This window comes from Plectropomus leopardus, chromosome 11 (genome assembly GCF_026936395.1).
Source record: "Plectropomus leopardus strain MGB_pleo_1.0 chromosome 11, ASM2693639v1, whole genome shotgun sequence".
Taxonomy (NCBI): domain Eukaryota; kingdom Metazoa; phylum Chordata; class Actinopteri; order Perciformes; family Serranidae; genus Plectropomus; species Plectropomus leopardus.
Genome location: NC_142186.1, coordinates 5,712,901 through 5,732,892, shown reverse-complemented (window position 1 = coordinate 5,732,892; position 19,992 = coordinate 5,712,901). Strand labels below are relative to the sequence as shown.

Genomic DNA, 19,992 nt, shown 5'->3' with positions numbered 1-19,992 from the left:
TATTAAAATCAATTTATTCTATATCTTTAAAATAAAGTTTTAGTGAAAAAAAAAGAAAAGCTAAAGCAGTAATATTTCATTAAAATCAGCCAATTCTACGTGCGTCTTTTGAAATTTTGCACCCAAAACAAACAAAAAACAGTTTAAGTTAAACACTTGTTTAAACTTGAGCCAAATATGAACAATTTAAGTAAAAAAAACAATAACCGTTTTTTAGGTCAAGGATTTCATTGTCAATTTTTAACTTTCCAACATCAAAGGCTAAGTTTGTTGGGGAAAGGGTCGTGCATTTTACTCAAGTCACTCAGGAGGCTCAAGGAAAAATATTTATAGCTTTAGAAAGGCAAAAAAACAATAAAACCCGCCAAACAACGCGCAACAGTCAACCCCTTTTCTGGTAAATAATGAACAGTCCCTTACCTCTGATTAATCTGCCATGTTTAGTCAAACTTCTCACATAATAGCTTAAAATGTGCTTAACTGAGAAAGAGGATGTTGTCTTTCACTACAAGTGACAGAACAGTTGACAGAGTGGCAACAATAAACTTTAAAAAAATACATACAAAATACATCAGTGTCAGACAGAAACTGAACTTGGATATCGGCGTGTCAACCATCCCTAATATAAGACCACGCCCCTCCCCCTTATGCACCAATAAGAACACGACTGTGCCACCTGTAGAAACATCTATCCAATCAGCAAGCCAACTTTCGCTTCCGTGTTTATTCTGCCTCTTCAGATGCTGCAGTGCCCATCTCTTAATTTGCCAACTTCTCCAAACAGGATACAAACTTGGCCCGTCCAAGGAATTTTACCCTATACATTTTGTCAGTTTATGCTTAAATTTTACCCGACACTATAGACATTCGAGTTTATTTTACTACGCAAGGTTACAGCGGTTGTTTTATTGGTTGTTTTCACTGAGAGGTTAAATAGAGGTAGCCTCTCACGCGCCTGGTTTTCTCCCACAGAAACTTACCTGCACCAACTAGAAAGTCCAGTTTCTCAAGCAAGTCCTACACAACGCCAGAGAGTCCTGGAGGCAACATGGACCTGGACAGGTAAGAGAAAGTCATTAACGTTGTGGGTAATAACTGTCAGTATTATTACAATTTTTACAATGAGCTTACTTAACATGTTTTAGATATCGTATGTCTCTTTGTTCTTTGCACACAAGGCAGCAGGACCTCTCTCATTTAATAAAACAAAACAAAACACTTTCTAGTTAATGCCTTTAACATCTATTTCAAATGGAACTGTTTTTTTTTTTTTTTTTTAAATGTTTATAAATCAAATAGTGGTGCAAAAGATTTAATTAAAAAACTTTAATGCATCCTAGGCACTGCAGAAATGACCAAATTAATAAAAAGGTAATATAATTTATTGTAATTTACTGAGGTAGGGTTTAGGGTAAATGTTGCCATACTTTAATTCTTGCTTTTTACTTGGTTAATGTTACGTACTGTATAACTTGTGCTTGCCAGCCTCTCTGAATGATGTTTCTTAAATGACATATTTAGAAATAATTTTCATGTCAACTTGACATTTCTAGAGCTTAATCAGTCAATCTTTTTACTATTTAAATCTGATATAAAGAGGTGACCTTAAATAAACACGCCTCACACGGAGCAGGCAATTAGATTGAAGTTTGGTGAGAAACAGCCTGGGGCAGACTTGGTGGCTTGGCAGACATACTTTCTGTTGATGACAGATTGGCTTTTGCAGTAACAACATGGCTTCTTGTCTCTTCCCACTGTCCCGTTGTTCTCTCAGTAAAAGGCTGGTGGTGGTGGTACCAAATGAAGCGCTGATGCCCTCTCGCAGAGTGTTCAGCAGCGAGGATGAGGCGTGGAGGAGCTACCTGGAGAACCCACTGACGGCTGCCACTAAGGCCATGATGAGCATAAATGGAGATGAAGACAGTGCAGCAGCACTGGGACTGCTGTACGACTACTACAAGGTGCACAAAATTTGATTTCAGAAAGTGGGCCCCTGGGCACTGAAATACAAAAGCCCCCCCCCCCGCGTGCCTCACTTAATAGTTGTTAAGTCAGTTTGTGTCATTGTTTTGTATCTCTTTGTTGTCGTACTATCTTATTTGTGGTTTTGTGTCTCTTTGAAGTAATTATATGTCTTTAAGTTCATTTTGTCTCTCTTAAAGTTAGTTTAGAATCTTCTTCTCTTTAAGGTAATTTTATGTCTCTCTGAGGTAATTTAGTGTCTGTTTTGGTTGTTTTGTGTCTATGCAAAGAATTTTGTAACCCTTCAGGGTAATTTTCTGTCTCACTGGGGTAATTTTGTGTGTCATTGGAGTAATTTTGAGTCTCTTTTGGGGTAGTTTTGTGTCGTGTTGTCGTTTTGTGTTTCTTTGCAGTTCTTTATCACCTGTTTGTTGTTACTTAGAATCTCTTCCTGGTCAGTGCGTGATTATTAGAGTGAAATTTTGCAGCTGAGGGCCCCCCTTACACTGTGGGCCCCTAGATGTGTGCCCGGTAGACCCACTTAGTAACTGATTTGTTGTAGATAATGTTTTTGTATTTGCTTTGACCCTTTTAAGGTTCCTAGGGAGAGGAGACGCTCCTCCAGCGGTGTTAAACCCATAGACCCCTCTGCTGCTGGGCCTGAAAACTGCGGGAGCCTGGAGATACTAGATCACCATCTTCAGGCTCTCAGATCTATGCCTGTAAACCTCTCCCTAAACAACAGCACCACCACAGAACATCAGGGCTCCAAGTATGGAGCTTCATGTCTCACAGGGAACACCAGAGGAGGAGACGGGAAAGGTGGAGGTGGAGCGGCTCTGGCTCTGGTCAAGACAGAGGGACAGACGTCCATGGGAGTGTCCTGTTCTCGAGGTTCCTACCGAGGGGAACCCAGAGATCAGATAAGAATGCTTTACGAGCAGAGCTACTATGATTTGTCCCGTGCTGGGTACCTGAAAGAAGAACGGAGAAGCACCCCCGACAGCACATATGAGGACGCTGCAGAAGAGGAGGTGAGCCTTGGGGGAATGAGGTGGAGATTATGTCCATTTTTTTTAAACCAGGATCACATTTACACAGGGTTCGCGCAGCTTAAGTCAAGTAATGCGTAAGACTTTTTGAGGCTTTTTTAATGCCACTGGGACTTAAGTTTACCACAAAATTTCTAATAACCAAAACTGAGGGACAGTTTTATTTTGCCCAAATGTTTATTGTAACATAAAACGTGACGTTCTTGTCCAGTGAAAAAGTTGTTGACAATTTTTGGAGCAGAATACATGGAAGACAATATCATAAACTTATCTATTAATTTATCAACAGAAGTAGGAAATAAATGGCATTTATAGTAAGGTTTTCTTGGTGATTTTGTGTTTCTCACCCTGCATGTGATATTCAGCAACCTGGATTCTCATCATGACGAGTTTAAGAAGATGAATTTATGAAACTATTTAACCAAAAATAGATCTTGCCAATATTTTGAGATTTTACAATGTAACGTCAGAAAAAAACAATTAATAAAATCCTACCTCCAATGTCAGAGAATTTTAAGACTTTTGTAAGATTATTTAAAATTATTTTAATACCAATTAAGGCATTATTATCAGATTAATTAGATCAATGCCCTTTAGGACTTTTTAAGGATTCATGGGATGCATGTTATAGGATTGTTTTTTTCAATTAGTGGCAGTTTCATGAATTAAACTCAGTATTATTTCTCCTGAGCAGATGTACCACAGACGTCCCTCTGCAGAAGTGGATGAATTCCATTGCAGCCTGCCATGGTAAATGGTTCAAATTCAAATGTTCAAAACATTTAACATACAGAGTGTAATAATTATGTGTTTGCAGGATGTTCTAATGCACAAGTGTTTTTCTGGTTTTAAAGGTTTCCAATATTTGTAGACATATCACACGTTAAAACCAAAACCAAGCCTGTCTCCCAGTATTTTATGACTTCCCCAGACAGCTGTGGCTCTCAGCCCCAGGGCCCATTAATTCCCACTTAAGATGATGAACAAAAGCTCTCTTAACTTGGGTCACAAATATATAGATTTGTTTAAAAAAGACCCGGCTAGGCCATGAAAATCACTTCTTGCTGCAACAGCCTTTTTCTCATGTTTAGTTCTTTAGTTCATGATATAAAAAAGCATTTTTTTGCATACCATCTGTGCATTTTCTTATGTAATTGTAACTTCAGAAAATGCACCGATGGAATGCAAAAACCCCTGAGCCCTTGCAAAAGTACCCCATCTAACATTTATATTTCAGACAGCTATGTGTGTTCACCAATAATTAACAGACATAATATATATATATATATATATATATATATATATATTAAATATCTTTAAAATAGAAAAAGTTCTGTAAAACTGACTATATAAAAGATCAGCACGTCTGATGTGAAAACAGCGGATCTGAGAACTACTTGTAAAGAAAGAAACTCAGAGAAAATGAGAACTTAATTGTTAAGAAGTTGAAATAAAATAAATAAATAAATAAATAAAATACCAATCTGAAATTTACTTACGCCAAATATGTTAAATAACACTAGGGTTTGAATTAATGTAGTATTGTGTACATTTGCAATGTAAAAACACACTTTCTCCCATTAAGATACTTAGCCTAGCAAGAAAACAAATTTTAAAAAACAATTTTTGTATCCTTATTTATCAAAATGTTGACACTATTTGTTTAAATGTTACTTACAAAATGTGTTTTTTTCACACACATGCTTATGTTCCTACAGTGACAGCTTCCAGTACTGTCTGGAGGCCAACATGTCGCTGCGGCCGCGGCAGGGAGAAGGACCAATGGCTTACCTGAACAGGGGCCAGTTCTACGCTCTGACGCTGTCAAAGGCCGACTTCAATTCGTCCTTACATCAGCCCAGAGACAAAGTGCGGGTGAGTGGGTCGACGCCATCACACGGGCCTGAAGGGGGTCCGTCCAGTAATGAGCAATGCACCATGAGAGGCTCTGAGCTGCAACGGGACAGTATTGTGCAGGTGAGGGAGGGGAGATAGTTCATGGAGAGGACACACAGAGGTAGAGGCTTATACATTTAGCATATGGTCGGGTAGCCTGACATCTTGTTACACATAGAAAAATCTGTTTTTGATTGATTTTTATTGTTTAGGTGTGATTATACTGTATTTTTTCCTTTATGTCTTTGCTTCCACTTCAGAGTGTTATCATGGTTGTCTTTGGAGAAGACAAGTGCCGAGACGAGCAGCTGAAGAATTGGAAATACTGGCACTCCCGCCAGCACACTGCTAAACAAAGAGTCCTGGACATCGGTAAGATGAATACCAACATTCATGGCTAGATGCGGTTTTTAGGTGGAACAGCTGGAGATTAGGCCCAAATACAAAAATGGCACGCACACTTTGGTATCGAGTATCATACTTTGATATTTTGACACTCAAGCTCCACAAAACCGCAGAGGTAAAAACAAAGTAAGCAGGTGGCAAACCTGCAGGAGCCTCCAGGAGGATCCCGTCACACGTCCGGGAGGTGAAACACGACACAATTTGAATAACTGTCAATCCTCAATTCCCACAAGAGCACTGGGAATAGGCAGCCAATGCGTCTGCATTTGCATAGACGTTAACAGGAGAGATAGGTGGGGGCCTGGACGAAAGCCATATCCTGTACGATCAGCCAGAGACAGGCCTCAACATGTGGTTGAATGGAATGAGGCAGAGATGTTAGACACTGTGGTGGTTTTGTCTATGGCAAGTTTATGCCAGTACCATGGTAAAATCTTTAACCTAATGTAGGCGGGTGGAAATAAGCCCATGCGATGAGAGGTTGACTGTTTTACAAGGTAACAATGGCTTTATCGGAATTTATACAAGTTTGGAACTTGATTTATTGGCAGATCTGTTTCATGGCTGAAAATGTGGAAGAATATGATATAGATAGGATTCTGTATTTAAGATAAAGTTCAAAACGAGCGCAAATGGATGACTTAGAAATTGAACCAGTGGCTGATAACGTTTTCCCTTGAGACCCCTTGTTAACCCTCTGCAAGTAAATTTCTTTGACAAACATGGGAAGAAGGCAATGAGCAACTTCAAAATAAATAACTCACAAATTAGCAAGAAATTTGTAAAAAAACAAAACAAAAACAAAAACAAAAACAGAAAAAACAACTGAAAGAAAGGGCTTCAAAATGATCACAACTCTGTAATGTAATTTTAAACGTTTTAGCTGCAGGACTTTAACTTGTTTAAGGCAGAATTTTCACACTGTTGCATTATTTTGTTGCTTGTGCTCCATTTTTAAAGACAACTTTAATGTTAAAATTAGGGCTGACAACAAAGTTCAGCACCCACTCAAAATTTTCTCCTCACTTTGCATGCAGCCGACTACAAGGAGAGTTTCAGCACGATCGGAAACGTGGAGGAAATCGCCTACAACGCTGTCACTTTCACATGGGATGTCAGCGAAGCTGCTAAGGTAAAAAATAACAACAACAAAACAATAGGGGGAACCTTGTTAAATCAACAAATGATCGATACACAAGCGAAAAGAGTCAAATGAAGCAGCTTTCACTATTTATTCTCATACCTTCACTTTAACACACAGGCAGGCAGTTAGCAAATAAGTTTTGTCATATTTTTCTCTCTTTATGTTCGCCACCTGTGGGAAATAGTGCTCCATGAAACCACAGAATTGTGGAGCATTCCCCGGGCCCCTCCATCCACTCCAAACCCCCTTTGTCCTCAATGACACAGGATGCATCTCTTAGCTTTCTATTGTATACTTTTTTTTAAATTGTAGACAAGCAAGGCCTGAAACTCAGATTTCACCTTTGTAAAGGTGGTCAGTTGCATAAGCACAAATGGCAAACGACATCTAGACAGGCACATACACATGCACACACACACACACACAGCAGCAGCCCACCCTCGGGGTGTTTTGGGCTCAGGAGACTGTGGCTCCCATTCAGCTCAAACATAATGAGGAATCTACAAACAGCCTCATTGTAGGAGAGGTAATTGCAGCTTTGTGGGTTTGTGCATAAATATTTACTGTTTGGCATAAACCTTCATTCCACCCTAATTGTTTTCATTGTGTTCACATGGTACAGCACCAAGCGCTGTTCAATCACTAAAGGCTTTTTCTACGTACTTGTTGCTCACCTGACCACAGTAATGTAGCAGTATTTTGAGGATGTGCCGCAGACCATGTGTAAATGGAAGGCAATCTCAGATGTCCCTTCAGCTATCATCGTCAGCAGTTAAAGAAATGTACAACCATGTTCACACACATTTTCCAGATTTAAACCACTAAATGTTACAGCTTGCTGTTTCATCTTTAATCAGTACTGGTCATTATGGAGAGATCTTGACTCACTGTCTTTCATATGAAGGCAAGTTGCAAAACCCTTGAGCCTACGCTTCTCATAATACACGTTGATAGCATCTTTTGATAGACCCTCTCTGCCAGGAGAACACCAGCGACTATATAAAAAGATGGATGACACATCTCCACTTCTTCAAGCTAAAATATTGCGGATAAAGAAACTGACATATTGTGCTGGTGATGTAATTTGGAACCAGAGTCTTTGCAAGAGAGATCGCCTCTGTATTAAGTTCCCGCGCATACACCCATCCGACCAATCACGAGCAGCACCACTTATGGCGAGCCCATCCATTGACAAACATAGCTGTTAGTCGCAATGTCAAATCTCCTTTTAATAGCATTAAAAAAGTAAGAAAAGTCATACTAATCAGCAAAATGAAGAGTCAAATGCACATCAGGCTGACAAGAACCATCAAAAACTGTTATGTGATTTTATGTGAGTCTCATGGGTATGAATGCTTTCTTTTTCCATGTTGTTTGAGCCCGTAACCAAAGGCACTTTTCCATCAAAATATGATGGACAATAATGTTTTCTGAATCTTGAAAATTACCGTAACCATCTTTGGGAAAATTAATTGGACATGTACTTTAGTTTTTAGTTTGGTCTATGTCCCATTCACTAACATAAAGGGGGCTGGATTTATGACCAGTGGTACTGCTACCAGCCACCGGGTGGCGAGATGTTTTGGCCTTTTGGGAAGCTGTCATTTTTTCCATCTTTATATACAGTCTATGGTAAATGATTTGATTTTGAGTAAAATTTCCGGATGACTTTTGGATGGCTTAACCTAGAATTTGGTGCAAACGTTTCAAAAGTTTAACAACCAAGGAGACATTCCATCCAATGTCATTATCAGATCAACATTAATTTTATCCAATACTTGCTTATGACTAAATCCCTGCAAAACTCATGACTCTCCAATCACCCTCTCCTGGACTTTGTGCTCAGTGCTCATAAGCAAATGTTTGCATGCTAAATGGTAACCTGAAATATTAAACATGGTAATTATAATCTGCTAAACATTGTCACTTTGATCGTGTTATCATGTTGAACCAAGCATTTCAATCGAATCATAATGTACAAATTTGACATATCTGTGATTTGCAGTAGGGATGGGCATTTTAGGTAGCTTCCATATCTGAGTACTGGACTACTTACAAAAAATTAAATTAAGAATCCAAATGTAAATTAGCTGACAATGAGAAATTCGAAATTCATTTATTGAACAACCAGACTACAATTAGACTAATAAACCACAAATTAAAAGCTAGCATGAGAAAAATCTGCAAACTTTCTGTCAGTGCCATGAACAATATATAGCCTTGGTTAGATGCAGCGCTTAGGACCGTCTCCAAGCCACTACCCTCCTATTTAGATTACTGTCTGCACGATAAGCACGAGCTAACACAGTATCTGTGACCAACATCCAACACCAAGCGGTTTAAAAGCCCCAAAAAACTATTACCGAAGTAGCTTGACTCTGTTGTTAAACCCATTACTCATCGTAAGGTAACATTAGCCGTGTGACACCAACAGTAAGCCCTGTCGCTGTGTGTGTGCATGCAGGCGGACCCTCACCAACAGTTCTCCAGTGCGGAGGTCACACTCCTGCAGCAGTAACCTCTTAATAAAAAGAGAGAGAAAGAGAGAGATGGACAGCAGGGCAAGGAGGCTCTGAGAGAAGCAATTCACTGCACAAGCTCTCCATAAAAATAATATTTTACTCATTTTAAATAGCAAAAAAAAAATGTGAAAAGTCATTTTCACATGTGGGCTGGGCAGCAGTGAGTATTCTATATGTTGAACAAATACTGATGTCCAAACAAGCACTGGAGTACTCGTGCCTATACCTAGTTTGCACAAATGTACAACAACAAGATTTCTTCTGGTCAATGAGTTGCATGGAAATCAGGTGGAAGAGGCTGAGAAAGAACCCCTCTGTTATTGTGAGGAAATATTTGGGCTCCCGGGTCACCACTCTCCTGTCTCTTCCCCTGTGTTTTGTGCCACCAAAAAAATGTGGTTTCCAAATAAAATTGGATGTCCAATCAGGCTGTGACAGGGTGACACACAAAATTGGTATTTTTGGTGCAAAATGATCAGTTTTGCTTTTTGTTTTGGCATGGCTCTGCTGTTGCCTAGCAACAGTCATCATCCTCATTGTAATGGAGTGTGAAATGTGTCGGTAGGGGAGATGAGGCGCTTCCTGCAGCATGACTGCTTTTTTGTTTGTTTGTTTGTTCCTGGTTTGTGGATGGCACTAAACAGCCACTTATGGGTGCCCTCCTGAACTTATTTCTTTTTAGGAAGGTATCTGAAAGCTCACACAAGCAGTACGTGCAAAAACCAAAAAGCGTCACACACACACACACACACACACACACACACACACACACACACACACACACACACACACACACACACACACACACACACACACACACACACACACACACACACACACACAGATGCTAGCAGCAACACGTCCGGTGCTTATGGAGAAATTGAAATGGCTTGGGTCTGTGGAGGTGTGAATTTGTGGAGGTGTGTAGGAGGCTCATTTGTGCTCCAGGCCTTTCCAGCAATCAGCCCTCACCTCTGCAGGTTCAGGCACGATGCTGTTGATGCTGCGTAGTGGGAAAACTGCTGTTGAGCCACGGTGAGGAATCTCTACCGTTATCCGTCTCTGCCGACCTGTTGCTCAGGCTGTCTGACCGGTTTAACTGGAAAATTCAGCAGGAGGTTATGTTGCTTTAGATGGTTAGGCATCATCGCTAATCACGGAAATCCTGTTCCTTCATGTAGCTTAATGTGTGAAGATAAGCGCAAGTAGTTCACAGTGTAAACTTCATGGTTCAGGACTGTACTGCGATTTAGGTGAGATTTTAGGAATTCTTTTTTTCTCTCACAAGCGTTTAAAGATTCAGTAGATCAGCAGGGCTGCTCTGCTACATTATTTATCTCTGGTAGAAGAGGGAGTTTGGAGTGAAGCCTTGCATTTCTAAAAGCTGCAGCGGAAATGGGTTTGCGATAATAATAAAACACCTGTAATTCAGTATTTTAGTTCGCAAAAATGTTTTCCTATGAATCAGTTTAATTCACAAGTGTGTTCTCACAGATTAGCAGCTTATTTGTCTCTATATAAAACATTTAACGTAAGGAGCGCTGAGAGGAGGTGGGACACATTTGCATGGCTGAGTGTTGCCTCTGGCTTGTAAACTGACGCTGTTGTCATGACTCATGACCCTGTGGCCCTCTAACTCATCACGGCACTGCATTTGAGTCAGAAAGAGATTCACCAGGGAACACATCTCGAATCCTCATCAATTCTGACTCATCATCTTAGCCACACTGGCTATAAAACTAACGGAGGACAAGCAAGTGGGTTTTCCTCATTAAGATAAAGATGATGATGAGATATTACTTTAAGTTATGAGTTTTTTTTTGTTTTATCTGTACCTAAAGTGACTTTATGTGTCTTCATGGACATCCCCCTACAAACATTAGTTGCTTTACTAGTTTAAAGGAATATTTCATCCCCCAAATGACAATTTGTATATCAGTGACTCACCCATGTTACGTTGAATTTGTGAAGAAAACTTTGTTTTTGTGGCATGCCTGCAGTGAATGAAGAATCCAAAAACAGAGAAAATTCTTGATGAATTGAAGTCATACAGGTTCATGTTTAAAAACAGCAAAACTATATGACAACATCAGTTTACAAACTCTCATCTAACTTGTACAGTATAATACAGATCTCATTAATCCTATCATGATCAGTGCTTCCTAGACAGACAGCTCTTTCAGACAGTGGAACTTCTTGATGCTGTCATAAAAGCCACATTCCATTGACAAAAAAGGTAACTTTACCCCACTAAACATAGGAGCTGCTGGTCCTACAGCTGCTAGTTAGTTTGTGTCAGTGGTGGATGAAGTAGCTTAAAGCCATACTTGAGTAAAAGTACATATCTCTTACCATAAAATGTCTTTGGTAGAAGTCAAAGTCACTTTTAGAATCACGCTTGAGTAAAAGTCTTGAAGTATCGGATATTTACAGTACTGTAGTACCAAAGTATCCAAAGTAATTTTGTGGCATTAAATGTACTTAGGTTTTGACAGTAAAAGTACAAATAATGTTAAATGCTGGTTATAGAAATACAAGCAGTCAGAATTTTAGTTTACTTCTTAAGATGTACACCACCTTAAAAATGGAACTGAGAAAAAGTAAATTGTTAAAGGAAACACCAGGTGTGTTAATTATATAGAAATGGTCATTTGGAGGCTGGACTATCCCTTTAACTAATTATTGTAACTACTTGTACACTACTTTTAGCTAGCTGTAGACGTCTTTGATTTCTTGCTAGTATTTGTTATAATTAAATCAAAACTTGCAATTGTTTCATATTAGTTGAGCTATTCGACAATCTTTCCATGTACCCTTTGGCAACTGCAGAAGTACCCCATGGTTGGTAACCACTGATCTATGACGACGTTTTGATATCCATCTCACACTACTTGTTTTAGGGCAGAAAAGTCAAGAAACTGACACCATCTCCTGTTTTTTTGGTTTCCTTAGGTCTTTATCTCGGTTAACTGTCTGAGCACAGACTTCTCCTCACAAAAGGGCGTGAAGGGGATGCCTCTGATAATCCAGATCGACACCTACAGCTACAACAACTGCAGCAGCAGGCCGATCCACAGGGCCTTCGCTCAGATCAAGGTCTTCTGTGACAAGGTGAGGACAGCCTGCTGGTTTGATCAATAATCAGTATGTTTACATGCACAGTTAAGTGGAGCTATGGTTATAGTTAGATTAGCCCATTTAATTGGACTATTGTCCTTATCCCAATATACAAGCACTGGGGGAGAATCGATTTATTGACGAAGTATGTCCGACTTTGCCATAGTAGTTGATGATATACTGTACCTCCTTTCAGCTAGTTGCTATTGGACCTTTCTCTGGTTGACCTATTACGCCACATACTAGAAAAGTTAGCAAGCGACAAACAGCATGTACAGAATGCCTGGACTAACATGTTTGCATGTATTTTAGTATTAGTAGTAGTATTATCTAGTATTAGTCCAATTTTAGTCAGACTTAAACAATAATTAGACTTTTTCTAACATCATTTAAATGTACTGATGGAGCAAATCGTTTGGACTTGGAAGATTTTACTTCTTAACTTTTACTGTCTTTGAGCATATTCAGCCTTTTCTGTCCCATCAAACTGTGTGTTTTGCAGGGCGCTGAGAGGAAGCTTCGTGATGAGGAGAAGAAGCAGCTCAGGAGGAGGATGAAAGGTAAAAACATTTTTTTTCTTCTTCAGTTTGGATAAATAATGAAATATTGATGCACAGAAATAATGCTGTTGAGCTTGATTTAAAATCTGCTGAAACAAGGTTACAAAGCACTGTCCCGGAAATCCTAAAATTGAATAGAAGAGTGCGGCAGAAGACAATGAAGCCAGTCAGGGAAATGTAATCAAACCATATCAAATCTGCTCTTGGAATGGTTGCCTGGCAACAGATGCTGAGTTCACTGTCTCTCTGGATTAGGGAAAAATGGCAGCTCAGGGCCGACCTCTCCTCCCTTTAAGAGGTCTGATAACACGCTGTTCAAAACCATGGTAGACCTGGACTCCCAGCCGGTTCTCTTCATTCCTGACGCCCACTTTGGAAACCTGCAGAGAGCTGGACAGGTGAGCGACCCTGCCCTGTCTCACTGTCTCACTGTCTCACATTAACACACATGGGAAATGTCCATTCCAGTTATTGTTTAGTCATGTGGTGTGTTTCATGTTGACTTTTTGCTTAATTTGCAGGTGTTTGCTTTCAACACTGAACAGGTTGACAGAGATGGGTGAGCGTCATACTGTTATTTTCATGCCTCTGGTTTGAGGATGTCTCCAGACAAATAGTTAAAGATTGGTAGACGCACATGTGGGATTGTTTAATTCTATCCATCAGAAATCTTTAAGAACATGCAAAGGAAACAAGACTTTGCTGTAGTTTAGAGAAATGAAACATTCAAGTAGGGATCACATAGAATTTTCCTTTTAATGATGGACATGTGTCTGCGTGTTAGAAGTGTCCTGGTGAAAATGATGTCATGTGTCACTGAGGAAGACGTCTGTCCACCTCAGCCCAAGAAGTCCAAGGTGGAACAGGAAAGGAAAGGTTTGCACGTTACTTTTCTACAATTACAAAATTCTGGTCTCAAACCGTATTATTTGATTAAATGAATGACAATTTAATATCTCATCAGTTCTGCTATATGTGAGGAAGGAGTGTGATGAAGTGTTTGATGCCTTGATGCTGCGCACCCCAACCCTGAAAGCACTGATGGAGGCAGTAAGTATTGAAGTATGCTTTGAGCTGCATCCAGTGTGCTAATACAGGATTAGTCATTGATACATTGGTTTTTTAAACAGTGATAATGCAGGTTTGGCCTCATGGTGCTTCAACATGTTAAAAATGCACTGTTGCTTGACATTGTTTCACAGATCTCAGAGAAATATGCAGTGCCTGTTGACAAGATGACCAAAGTTTACCAAAAAAGCAAAAAAGGGTGAGTGAGTCAAACTATTGGAATGAGACTACGAGTTCTAAGTCTATGTGAGACCGTATGAAGGTACTTTGAGCGAAATGCTAATGTATATGTTTAGCAGGCAGGGTGTTTAAAATGGTCTCCATCCTAGTTTGCATGTTAATGTGCCAACAAGTGCAGCTGTGGATAAGGATAATGTTATTGGCAAATTTACAGGTATTTGGTCATAAACCAAAGTAGATGAATGGTATAATTAATTTCAGTCAATCTTATGGCAAAATAAATTAAACAAAATTCATGGCAATCAGTTCAACAGATAATGAGACATTTCACTGTAAAACACAAGTCTCAACCTCACAAAGCCATCAGAGGGAAAGTAAAAGAATCAACTAGGCCAAAGTTCAAAGTGAATCATCAAATGGTTGAGACATTCCACTAAAAAGCAAAAAAACAACAATTACGCAGCGGGGACCACCAGAGTCAGTAGAATTCATTACAGTACATTACAGTCTTGACAAAAGTAATGGGGCGACCTACAGAAAGAAATTACCAATCACAGAGCCATGCTAGCAGCTAGCGTAACAAAAATTACGTGCACATCAACTCAGGGAAGCTTTAGTTTATTGGAGATTTTGCCCCAAAGTAATTAAGGACCAGAATCATCAGGGACACGGGCCAGGATCCAAATACACTTGACCAAGAAAATCCAGTTAGTTTGATTATTGTGAACACTGTGTCCCACTGGATTCCACTTGAAAATGTGGTTTCCAGTACAGTTCATGCCTACTCTTGTACAGTACACATCACGGTAAACAACTGTACCAAAACATGGCAACGGACGACTTATTTATTCAAGTAGTTACACATTACATGCTACCAAAATGTACTGCGGTGCTAATAGGTTGTGGTCCTTTCACATTGTCTCCAAAATATAAACCACAGTAGGCACAATGTGAAGATCAACTCCATCGTATGTGCTCGGGATCTTGCGACTGGTGCTCTTAACTGCACTGTAGTGACAACATAAACAAATGTGGATTACACTAGTGCATTCTGGTACGGGACAGGGGTGGGGGCAATCATACTTGGGCACAGTACAAATCAATTGGATCTGATATGAAAACGCCCTCAGCGTGTTTTGTCTTTCACAGGGTCCTGGTGAACATGGATGACAACATCGTCCAGCACTACTCCAACGAGGACACTTTCATCATGGCTATGGAGAGGTCAGCAGACTCCTTATGTGTCACACTGTCAGAAATCTGATGACTGTTAGCCACAGCACTACGTACACGTTCCTCACATTGTCAGAGAGTGATGATCGAGGCTGGGTGACATGTTAGCCACGCCTTGTGTAGCATATGTGAACACTGTTAGCAGTATTAGATGATGGCGCCAAATTGTGTTCCTCGAAGAAAGCCACCCAAGGAATCTTAATAGGGTTTGTTGTCTTACGCGGATCATTGGGAAACTCCATCCAGCAGTACATGTTTGCTGCACAAGGGGCTCTAGGAGGATTTCTTGCACCATGAACACTAATTTAAAACTCATAAAAGTGCTCAGATTTGTGGCTTAGGGCGGGGGGATGTTTGATATTTCTTGCGCAAGTCTCGACCAGTTGATTTGAATAAACTTCTTGATACTTCGGAGCACCAGAAGAGAGGTCTCTACCTATATCACCACAGAGCTTCCAGACAGCTTGCTGTGGTTTCAGAGGAAGAAGACTACACAGTGTACAATAGTCTTATTGGATTATCAGTAGGGACTGCTGTTTGCTTCCTCTGCACTTCCTGCCATCCTTCCCCTTACCTCCTCTGGTGGTGGAAGCTTATAATGACTTGATCAGATGTGTGAAAGGCTCTGTGTAACATCTTTTGCTGGCACTAAACAGTTCAAGATAATGGCTTATTGTTTAGTATGTATATAATTATTTTTAGATGCATCTCATGTAGTTTTTTATGCCATGTTTCTAAGTCAAAGTGAACTCTAATTTGTCTTTTTTTTAAAAATTGATTGGTGATATTTTTACTGCATACTTAATGTTTCCAATCGGTGCTAGTGAATAACAGTTGTGATTTCAAGTTGCAATTCCATGCTGGTGTCTAAGGGTCTGTAATTGCATGATGCACCATTACAGAACAGGACACTAAGTCTCCAGGATGCTGTTAAACTGTTTTGTGTCCTCTGTGCATTGTGTTTATTGCTTTTGCTCTCACTGGAGAGACTGTGGTCATTAGTATTTATGACGTTAGTTCGGACTTATGAAGCCAAACTACTCCATCCATTTACACAGTCCTGCTCTGAGGCTGCTGCAGACCATCAGAGCTGAGCAGTCTAATTGCTTTGTTCCTACTCACCGCCTGTGTTTACACTTGATTCACTGACAACTTCAGCATCCTTCATTTGCTTTATACACCGTGATGTTCAGTCTTTTCAATGAGTCAATAAATATAGTTTTATATGCACTCACTTGCATGTCTTGCATGTTTTTAAATTTTTTTTAATACCACTCTCTAATAAGACAGCCTTTATAAAGATTATAGAAGTTGTTACTAGTGGATTTATTAACGGTTAATAATCAGCTACCAATGCTTTATAGACCAGTTATAGCCATTGATAAGGACACATTTTTGGTGGCCAGGTTGTTATCAATCCCTGTGGTTGTTTGTTGTTTTTTTTTTACATATTTAATTTAATAAGAAATGCAGTTATAAAAGCACTTAAAAGGTCCAGTGTATCAGATTTAAGGGGGATATATTGTCAGAAACTGAACATAATGTAATCAAGGTTTTTTTTACGCAAAATCCCTGAAAATAAAAATTGTTGTATTTTCAGTATCTTAGACTAAAACGTTTATATGTACATAGGGAGCAGGTCCTCGTTTATGGAGTTTGCCATGCTGCTCCGCCATGTTTCCACAGTAGTTCATATCAATCACTGGCCCTTGATAGGGCCAATCGCGTTTTTTGCATTGGCCACTATAGTTATCAGCCCCTCCATGACAAAACTGTTGCTAAAACAATGATTTTTCAAAAGTGCGGCAAAAAAAAAAAATCTGATTTATAAAGCCATGCACACGTCTGCAAGTCTGCAATTTCTCTTTATAAATCCAAAATCAACTTGGAAATGTCCACAAGTGAATCTGCCTCATATCCTGCCCTCTACATGCTGACAATCAACCATAAACACCCAATGCAGAGCACCTCATGAATGTTAACAAGCTGATCAGTGGATTTTTACTGTGAATCACGGCAACAGCAGAGTCTCACAGCAGTTTACAGTGATCACACTGACTGTTTCACACTGTGCCGTAATGATCATGGCGATCAGTGGTATCCCCGAACCTGGGAGGTCATTTCCAGATGCCAGTTTTATAGATGAGCACAATTTAGCCTATTTATTTCTATAAATTGGTTATGGCTATCTCAGCTTGTATAAGATCAGGACTCAAAGTGAGGATACGGAGCACAATGATTGTGCAAGAGCTGTCACTGGCTTTACATCTAAAGTAATTTACACAGTCCATATTTGCAGAGAGGGGAAGATGTACGCAAGGTGACCGGTGAAGGCCAAGTGTGTGTGGAGACATTGCCGTGGCTGATGTCTCCAGTGCGTCCTGTAACACACACAGTTATGTTCACTGTCGCGATTTTACACACATACCGCATGAAAACAGAAGTTGTACTTGGTGATCTATAAACAGTATGAGAAGATATATATTTGACACTGTTGATGCTTTGATTTGCAATTATTTAATGCTGTTTCATCAATAGATGCCTCCAAATCCCCCTAAATCTTACACACTTTCTGTAAATAATACTGTAAAATTGTAGATATTTGGTTTTGGGTATGTGGGTGTATGCATTCATGTTTCATTAGGGGATTGGGATTAAATAAGTTTATACTTCTTCTCACTCACTTTTTATTATGTAAATTAAGTCGTCATGTGTTTGACCTTTTCTTTTGCTTTATTGTTTAGTATGATTTTCTTGGTCCTGCATTATATTGAGAGTTATGACTATTCTTAAGACCATTTCTTAGATGTTTTACACATATCAGCTCTGACCTATAAAGCATTATAAACGGATCTTTTTTCACTAGTTACAGCGGATAATCCCTTTATAAAGGGCGCCTTAATAGAAAATGGTGCTGGCTTGCTTCGACTGGAGCCTTGGTGTAGCTGTAAGTGGGTGTTCAGAAAGAATAAGTGGCATTGTACTGAGTGATAAGGTTTGGGGTGACTGCTCACAGTTTTAGGATCGTGCCTCGTCCAACACAAAAACATCGAAGACGCAGTAAGAAACTGGAGCTACATCAATTTTCATCTTTCCAAGAGGTGATTTCACAGCGTTCCTCTCTGTAATCAAGGATCAGAGTACTTTACACAGACTGCAGCTCAGTGCGACAGGTCACAGTGATCTCATCTGAGCAAACTGAACTGACTGAAGTCTTCAGTTGACATTACAGCTGAGAAAAACGGCTCTGTGGATGGTTTTGGTAAATAGAAGCTTTCACAGAATGGGAGTATCATGTACTGTACTGTCCTGTAGTGTACTGACCGATTAAAAGACCGAATAAAGCAGTTTCATGTTAAGAAATGTGAAAATGATCGAAAAATGAAGAATGAAAAGCGTGTAAAATGTGACAAAAAACAGTCCCTAAGGGTTAAATAAGTCTACCTTTGCAATATTGCACTTGAAGTTCATATTACCTAACTAGTCACTCAGTATATGTGCACCACATATTACATAGCTGAGCTTTTCAAATTCTGATTCATATATATATATATATATATATATATATATATATATATATATATTTACACGACAAATAATAATAAAAAAAACCCCACAAACCTTCCCATAAGATTTGTATGTAAATGCAGTTCCATTTTGGAAAAACCACATCAGTAACACGTGTTACTGTGGCACAAACATTCTATAGAGCCTCCACAGCTGAGTATCACTTCTACTATGATCCTACACAAAAACTGCAGCCACACCTTCAGAACCCAGCCGACCCACTCAAATCTTTGCAGTGTTGTACTGCAAAGATTTGTTGTCGATTTGTAGTCGACTACATTTTTGACACTTACTTGTGTTGTACACGTACTTGCATTTTTTTAAAAATGAACACACACACACACACACACACACACACACATATATATATATATATAAATAAAAATTGCACTACCATTCATCAGATACACGGCTGGCATAATAACCTGTCCAAAGGAAGCGATAGAGGCCACTGATATAATGATGACGACAGTCCTCACAAGTCCAGCACCCTGAGATTATACACTAAGCGAAAAAAGAGGGGGCCCAGGTACTAAAGAGCATAAGAGCCACTGTTTAGGATGAAACTGCTAAAATCCATAAGTATATACTTTGATAGAAGCCAGTCTGCATAATGACAACATTTTACTTGGATACTTTCAGTTTATTTTGCTGATAATATTCTGATACTTCTGAGCTGCCAAACACTTTTCTTGGAATGGAGTATTTTTAGACAGTGGTAGTTCTACTTTTACTTAAGTAATAAATCTGAGTACTTCTTCCACCACCGGAAATAAAATCATAACCAAAGTTTCAGTAACTGCAAACTGAAATGTCATTTGACGGAGTGCTGCTCACCTCCTCCATCAGCTGGGAGTCGGGCTGGGCCATCGGGGGTGGGGGGTTACACAGGCCTGCTGAGGATGAAGCTGCATCTGTAACAGCTCCTGGTACCGAGCACGGACAAGGACAACTCATTTAATATGAATAACCCGCTAAGGTTTGGCTATACTGATGAAATGACAGCTAAAAGAGGAGCAAAAATGTGAACTCAATTTTCTGTGAAGACATTAGCTAGCTAGGCTACTGTTAAAGGAGCTATTTCACTCTGGACTAAACAGGGTAATTTCCAGCACTCCCAGTGACCCACCTTTCTTTGCGAAGAACTGGGTGACAGTCTGCCGCTCTTTCTTTTCCCTCTACTGTTTCTTTTCGGTTTTGGTAGCCAGGTTTAGCTCCTCCATCACTCCTAAATCTGTTAACGAGCACCGTCTGCGCCAGGTGTAGAGGCAGGACAGAACCATTTC

The 19,992-nt window shown here is 39.6% G+C and overlaps 1 protein-coding gene and 1 long non-coding RNA gene across 4 annotated transcripts; one reads left to right on the top strand and one right to left on the bottom strand.

Moving 5' to 3' along the window:
- Positions 1-675: 675 nt before the first annotated feature.
- Positions 676-16,373, top strand: LOC121946148 (grainyhead-like protein 2 homolog). Of its 3 annotated transcripts, none has more exons than XM_042490597.2 (15): positions 676-1,062; positions 1,775-1,961; positions 2,559-2,996; positions 3,709-3,764; positions 4,733-4,991; positions 5,171-5,282; positions 6,353-6,447; positions 11,934-12,092; positions 12,601-12,658; positions 12,914-13,056; positions 13,180-13,217; positions 13,446-13,534; positions 13,623-13,708; positions 13,861-13,925; positions 15,056-16,373. In XM_042490597.2, exons 1-15 carry the CDS (start codon positions 1,049-1,051, stop codon positions 15,168-15,170), a joined length of 1,914 nt encoding a protein of 637 aa, XP_042346531.1. In that variant the 5' UTR covers positions 676-1,048; the 3' UTR covers positions 15,171-16,373. The 3 variants fall into 3 exon arrangements, with proteins under 3 accessions (XP_042346531.1, XP_042346530.1, XP_042346532.1); XM_042490596.2 differs by having other exon boundaries at positions 677-1,062; positions 13,443-13,534; XM_042490598.2 differs by having other exon boundaries at positions 678-1,062; positions 4,733-4,889; positions 13,443-13,534.
- Positions 4,830-19,973, bottom strand: LOC121946149 (uncharacterized). The gene is made up of 3 exons (XR_006105996.2): positions 19,836-19,973; positions 19,544-19,632; positions 4,830-4,967 (listed from the first exon to the last, which is right to left on the bottom strand). It is a non-coding gene; the product is annotated as an uncharacterized LOC121946149 (long non-coding RNA).
- Positions 19,974-19,992: the final 19 nt, after the last annotated feature.

Bases quoted from the DNA above. Each gene is read 5' to 3' on its own strand.
- LOC121946148 (XM_042490596.2), top strand. The intron at 2,997-3,708 runs GTGAGCCTTGGG...TCTCCTGAGCAG, and splicing joins AGGACGCTGCAGAAGAGGAG to ATGTACCACAGACGTCCCTC. The intron at 6,448-11,933 runs GTAAAAAATAAC...TGGTTTCCTTAG, and splicing joins ATGTCAGCGAAGCTGCTAAG to GTCTTTATCTCGGTTAACTG.